This window comes from Diadema setosum, chromosome 2, assembly GCF_964275005.1.
Source record: "Diadema setosum chromosome 2, eeDiaSeto1, whole genome shotgun sequence".
NCBI classification, from domain to species: domain Eukaryota; kingdom Metazoa; phylum Echinodermata; class Echinoidea; order Diadematoida; family Diadematidae; genus Diadema; species Diadema setosum.
Window position 1 is genome coordinate 44006819 of NC_092686.1, and position 7264 is coordinate 44014082.

The 7264-nt window shown below is 52.1% G+C and overlaps 1 protein-coding gene across 1 annotated transcript; it reads right to left on the reverse strand.

Moving 5' to 3' along the window:
- Positions 1 to 530: 530 nt before the first annotated feature.
- LOC140245430 (uncharacterized) lies at positions 531 to 1199 on the reverse strand. The gene has a single exon (XM_072325012.1). The coding sequence runs from the start codon at positions 1197 to 1199 to the stop codon at positions 531 to 533; it is 669 nt and encodes a 222-aa protein (XP_072181113.1).
- Positions 1200 to 7264: the final 6065 nt, after the last annotated feature.

Below are 7264 nucleotides of genomic sequence, written 5' to 3' on the forward strand. Positions count from 1 at the left end.
TGCACCTCTCAGGCGTGCGTCGGGAAGGGGTTGAAGTAGAGGGGTGCAGGGGAGATCTACTCCTGGGTCTGCTTTGCGTTGACGGCGGCTTCTTATTCTTAATTGGCGCATAAACTGGGGTTTTCAAATGTACGCGCCCTGGAGCTACATCGGTGGCGTGAGTTCCGTAGTGGCGTTCTAATTCTCGCCGGTGCAGTGTCTGGAAAGCACAGCGATCGCACTTAAATTTAGGGGTGTGCACGTCGAATTCGTGTCGTTGCATCGAGCTTCTACTGGAAAAGGACCGCCGGCACACCTTACAACGGTAGACTTCTCCTCTATCTGAACAGGACTTGGGCTTGGGGGTAGACATCGTTCTGCATATTCGACAAATAATACCAATCGAATGTTACTCATGTCTTTAGTCAAATTCCTACAGTCATTCATACACATCTTAATAATCAATTCGTGCGAAGCTGGTATCTGACATAGTCCATATTCGCTGCTGCTTCTTCTCTTCCGGTGTTAGTTGCTGGATGCTGGCGGTACTACTACCTAGTATCACAGCTCCTAAGCCGTCCGGTAGCATTCCGTGGGGTTTTGAAATACAGCCCCGCTGTGCTGACGTCACTGGTAGATCCAGGCCCTGCTGACCCAGGCAGCTTTTTCTTCTTTAATAACGGACAGTACTTAATGGTGTGAGCCTCGTCCCTGGTGGCGCGACAAATCGGGCATCTGTATGCCCGAAGCACAGGACAGGTAGTTTTTCCGTCTATGGACTTCAGCGCATGGCTTCCGTAGACTTGCAAACTTTCACCATTGTTTTTGCAGAAAACGCACCAGGGCACTGATCTGCTGAGTGGTCCATCACTTCCATCTCGTCCTCGTAGAGCGGTGATGTCTGGTAGAATCCCCTCGTTGCTCAGCCAACGGCTACCAGTTGACAGACACCCAGCTGCATCGCCGTCCTTCCGTAAGGCCGGATACTGGTATCTCGCCCCTAGGTCCTGGGATCCACTCTTTTTCGTCACTGTCGCTTTACATTCGTTTGACCCCAGGTAGCTATTGAACGGGCCTCGCACCTGTTCGAAATCAAAGAACTGGTTGCCCGTCTCTTGGTCCATGGACTCCCTCTTCTTCTTCCCCGTTGACACCAGCTTACTCAGCCCGAAATAATCGTTGAAGGGACTGTACAAATCGTCCCCTTTGGAAGATGCCATGGCGTCACCTGCACTGCACCTGCACATTAATAATACCACAGTCTTTAATCCTCTTTATTTAGCTCGTCGAATATATTCGAGTACCACTCGATTATTTAGATTCGTTACTTAGTGCCTAGTTATCTATAATACTGCGGCCGACGCCTATCCCTCCTTGGATAACGCCTTCCCCCATTCCATTCATCATCGTCTTCTGCCGTTGGCACAGTCGGAGACTCCCGGTTCCTAACTGGCGATTGAGAATCCACTTCTCCCTCTTCATAGGTAGAGGGGTGGGTAGCATCAGCTTCTTCCAGCCCTGACTCTTCCAGCTCTACGTTGGCAGCAGTGCCTTGCTGCTGGGTTCCAGCCTGTACTGCCTCCCTGTTTGGCTCGAACTCCCAAACTGGTCTTGGTACCCCCGTGTACTGCTTCAAACGATCTACGTGGACAACCAGTGGCTTGGAGCGAGGTGTCAATTGGAGTCGAACAGTCACGTCGGATAACTTGGTGACTATCAGGTACGGTCCCAGCCATTTGGTCTGCAGCTTTGGACTCTGGCCTTTCACCCTCATCTTGCGCCGTAGCCATGCATACTGGCCCTGGTTGAAGGCAGATCCATAGGCCTTCTGGTCATAGAACTGTTTCTGCTTCCTACAGGCCGACATCTGTTTTGCCCTGGCTCGGTTGTGGGCCCTCTGCATCCGAATCCGTAGCCCCTCCGCGTAATCGGTCTGGAGGTCCTGCTGGCCGTCAACATCATCTGGCGTGACGAGATCCCCGGGTAGTACCAATTCTCGCCCCAACATTAGCATGTTGGGAGTTTCCCCAGTTGATTCCTGAGCACAGCTACGGTAGGCACAGGTGGCGAAAGGGAGGAGTTGATCCCAATCCTTTTCCTGCCTCTCCACGTCCAGTAGTGCAGCAACTGTGTCTATTAGTGTGCGGTTGTACCTTTCTACGAGCCCGTCTGACTTTGGGTTGTAGGCTGTGGTCCTGGTCTTGTTCACCCCCATCAGTTTGCAGACTTCACTGAAGACTTCAGAGATGAAATTGCGGCCTTGGTCTGAATGCACGAATCTCGGCACTCCAAATCGACAAATGTACTCCACCACCAACTTCTCCGCCACTGTCTCCGCCCTTTCATCTGGTATTGGGTAGGCCTCCATCCATTTTGTGAAGTAGTCGCCAATCACCAGGATGTACTTGTTCCCATGCTTGGTCCGGGGGAAAGGGCCCATGATGTCCAGTGCCACCCTCTCCATCGGGAACCCACTAATTCTTTGTTGTAGTGGTGCTCGATTACCTTTACCAGGACACTTCCTTCTGGCACATACGTCACATTGTCTGAGGGCGGAACGAACATCAGCCGCCATGCCGACCCAGTAGTACCGCAACTTCAATCGCCCTAGTGTTTTTTTGAAACCAAAATGTCCCCCAGTAAGAGCTGAATGGACCTCACGTATCGCATCCTTGATGAGCGCCCTTGGTAGGATGGTCTGTCTCCGGGTGTTGGTACCATCCGCTGACTCCCATCTGCGGACCAGCACGCCGTCTACCACTTCCAATGCGCCCCAGTGCTCCAACAATCGAGTTGCTTTTTCCGGCCAAGATGACACCACTTCATTGGCTGGCTTCACCCCTCGAATCTTCGCAGCTCTCACCACTTGTATGTCCTCATCCTTCTCCTGAAGATTCCCAATACTCGGGGCTCCCAACGCCTCCTCTGTCAGTGCTCTGACTTGCCCGGGTGGGGTTTCTTGGTCCCGGCCACACTGCCTACATGGTCTCCGAGATAGACCATCAGCATTTCCATGGCTCCTCCCCTGCCGGTGCTGTATCTCGAAATCGTACTCTGATACCAGCTCCAACCATCGTGCCAGCCGCCCTCTGGGGTCCTTGAATCGAACCAACCACTGCAATGATCCGTGGTCAGTGCGGATGATCACATGCCTTCCATAGAGATATTGTCGGAACTGGTTGAGGAAGGCTACCACTGCCAGTAACTCCTTCCTGGTGACACAGTAGTTGGCTTCTTCCCTACGTAACGTGCGGCTCCCGTACGCAATAACTCTCTCAATCCCTCCTTGTACTTGAGACAGCACGGCTCCGATTCCATGCTGACTGGCGTCTGTATCCAAAATGTAGTCCCCTTCTGGGCAGGGATATGCCAGAATTGGAGGTGACACCAGTCGTTGCTTCAATTCGTCGAAAGCCTCCTGGCATTCCTCTGTCCAGAGAAACTTCTGGTTCTTTTTGGTGAGTTGGTGGAGTGGTCTAGCGATCGAAGCAAATCCTTCCACAAACTTCCGGTAGTAGGAGACCAGTCCTATGAAGCTCCGCACCTCTTTGACGCTGTTTGGTTTCGGCCAATTTTGGATGGCCGCGACCTTCTCTGGCTCTGTGGTTACCCCAGCAGATGAAACGATGTGCCCCAGGTATTCCACACTAGTGTGGAACAGTTGGCACTTAGCTGGTTTCAATTTCAGACCAGCTCCACGCAATCGCTGGAACACAGTTTTCAGTCGACCAAGCTCCTCTTCCATCGTCTTACCAAAAACGATGACATCGTCCAAATACACCAGTAGCGTCTCCCACGTCAGGCCTGCCATCACTCGATCCATCAGCCTCTCAAACGTGGCCGGTGCATTGCATAGGCCAAAGGGCATGACCCGCCATGCATACAGACCACCATTGGCAATGAATGCTGACTTCTTCTTGGCTTGTTCATCCAGCTCCACTTGCCAATACCCGCTTGCTAAGTCGAGTGTAGAGAACCACTGAGCCCCACTCAGCGCGTCTAGTGTCTCATCGATTCTTGGTAGAGGGTATGCGTCCTTCAGCGTGACAGCGTTCAGCTGGCGGTAGTCCACACAAAAGCGCTTACTACCATCCTTCTTCCGTACGAGAACCACATTGGATGCCCAAGGACTACTGACCCGCTCGATCAAGCCCTGGGAGAGGAACTCGTTTATCTGCTTGTCAATTTCCTGTCGTTGTTCCATTGGATGCCGCCTTTGTGCTTGTCTCACTGGCCTAGAGTCACCGGTGGAAATTGTGTGTTGTACCAAATCAGTTCTGCCCAGGTCCGTTGGTCCTTGGGAGAAGACATCAGCAAATTCGCACAGCAATTCGGCCACCAATGAGTGGTGTTGCTGCGGAACCTCTTGAATACTACGATTTAGCAGCTCCGTCAAATGTGATGGTACCCCATCACTAGCTTGTACCCCACCGTCTCGAATCGCCTCCACATCTTCGGTATCACGTACTCCAGTTAAGCAGGCAACCGTCGTCCCTTTCTTTACTACCCTCTCTTCCTTCGTTGGATTGAAGACTCGTACTGGTAGTATCTCAGCGTCTGCTTCGATTACTGCTCGTGCTACCAGTAGTCCCTTGTTTAGTAACTCGGTGGAAGTTGTCGGTGCTTCTAACAGACCAACTCCAGTCGCCTGTTGCCGTCCGTCCGCTACTTCCCCCTTTAGTATGGCCTCATGGCCTGCTGGAACAGCCGTGGTTTCACTGGCGACAATTCTATGGCAGAATTGTTGGCCCCGGTAGTCTCGGCATGGAATGATGGCCCATGGCGTGCGGAGCTCCATCTTCTGACAGTCCAACACCGAATTCGTCTGCATCAGGAAATCCAACCCCAAAATTCCTTCGTTGTTGACATTAGCTACCACTACTTCGAGCACGAACAGTAGCTCTCCAAGCTGGATCTCGGCCATGGTTTTACCCCTGGTCTCCAGTGGAGTACCGTCCGCCTGATGTACTATGCTGTCCACACTCTGCAGCGACGGCTTTCGTTCCTCCGCAATCATGTCATAAATGGTGGTAGACACGATTGACTGGGAGGAGCCCGTGTCGATCAAGAAGGTAATTGGCTGCCCGTTGATTTTGGAATTGATGAAGAGGCCCAGTCGCCTACCATCTGCGGTACCCAATGGTCGTGCCTGCTCCATTCGAGCAGGTGGTGGTTGGAGAGTTGGACCCGTATTACCTTGTGCAGATACTGGTTCTCCCCCTTGGTTGCTGCTTACTGGTGGTGGTCTCTCCATTTGCCCATACGGACAATATCTCCACCCATGGCCCACCTGATTACAGTTGTAGCATCTTCTTGCATCCATGACGGGTGTATTGGAGACTGGCCGTCTTTGTGGAAAGGGGCAATCCTTCTTCCAGTGCCCCATTTGTCCACAATTGAAACACCTCTCATTCTGGTAGATTCCTGTTGGAAGAGCAGGTATCTTTCCCGTGTTGGCTGCTTTCTGGTTGGTAGACTCAGACCGTGCAATTAGACTTTCTACGGCCTTTGTCATCTTGCTAACCACTCCCTCAGCCTCCTTGGTGGTCCCCTCCTTCTGTTTTCCCCCGGTGTTTGTTAACACCCGACTGTAGCGTGGTCCCCTTCCGTCGCACCTTTCCGCCTCCATCTTTAGGAATGCCTCTGTGCTTAGTGCAGCCTCTATCGCCTCATCCAGCGTGCGAGGCTGTGCACGGAACATCCCCTCTCTTATTTCTGGCCTCACGACAGCATCCATGAAGTGTCCCCTAGCCAGACGGTCCTGCCCCGCCTCATCGAACTCTTGGTAGGCTAGAGCCGTCAGCTCCCGAATGCTCTGGCCCAGCTCTTGAAGTGACTCTTTGGGTTTGCGTCGCCTCGTTCGTAACTCCGCCAGAAACATCTCCGCCTTCCCTGCAGGACCAAATCGGTGTTTAAGTCGCCCCACTAGCTCTTGGTAGGTTAGTTTTCTCCCCGTTTGTTGCACCAGTACCTTAACTGCAGGACCTCTCATGCTGGCTGCCAAATACTGCAAAGCCTCCTCTTCTGACCACCTGTTTACCCCAGCACATGCCTCGAAGTGGGTCAGGTAATCTAGAATTGGTCCCTTTCCATCGTACCGGTCCGGTGTCATCCTCACTATTACATCACGACCCCTCTCGTGATGCTTGAATTGCCCCTCGTCCCACAGCTCAGAGCGGCGCCATGGGGTGCTGATTCTTATCGGAACTTCTCTCTCTGGTACCGGGTTGGTTGCTGCTGTCTCCCTGGTTGAATTTGATGCAGTCTGCCATTGTCTCGTCTCCGCCCTTCTGTCAGCTGAAGGTGGGTAGTAATCGTCTTCCAACGTTACATCTGCCCTGGTACTGTCGGCCCAGCTCCCTGCTATAGCACCAGTCGTCCTCCCGCTGCTGTTGGTGCTGGTTTTAGCCCCCGGAACATCATATTGTGGTGGTAAAATACCACCCCTGCTTCTGGTCCCGTCAGCTGGCTTTACTCCACCAGTCCTCCCTGATGCTGGTGGTGGCCGCCTCGTACCTATTTCAGCCCGAAGTTCATCCATCATCCGCTCCACTTCTATCATCTCAGACTGCAGCTTCCTCCATAGCTGCGCCGGTGACAACTGCTTTGCCATGGCTGGTTCCTAATTTCCTAGTTGCACTAGCTGGTTCTTATCCCCTTGGTAGCGCTGGTTCTTTGAAATCCCACTCCTGACACCACGTGTGACGAATGTTCGCGTCGCTGTCATATATCCCACTGGTCCTGACGCCATATATGTGTTGTGAATAACTTTGGTGGTAGATGTGTGTGATGATAGATTGGTGTCTACGACGAACTTCAGTCAGGATGGCCAAGCTAGGCGCGAGTTCGTTCGGCCGCAATATACGGCCCAAGATACCAGTTAATTCCTACCAATTATTTATTCCTACCAGTTCTCCATCAACAGTCCATCATACCAGCTTCACACATTTACTACTGAATTACGTCTACCAATAGAACTATCTTTACTACCAGTCACCACCAAAGACCACTCACCTGCACTCACTTTAGGGTTCTCACGTAGGAAAAATCACTCTTCCCTCAATGGTTTAACTTCCAACTGGTAGTATTTAATTCTGAATACTTGAATAACAGTCCAACAATCCAACACGCGTTTACAGTTCACTGCGCCCGCCCACACGGTTTTGCTACCATCAAATTCCGAACCTTAAGTCCTGCTCCAGTATGCTATAGGTTACAAAAACCTAGACTAGCGTCACACTTAGTCCCTGCAATAAATCTGCTAAAGGCTCGAACGCTAAAGCTC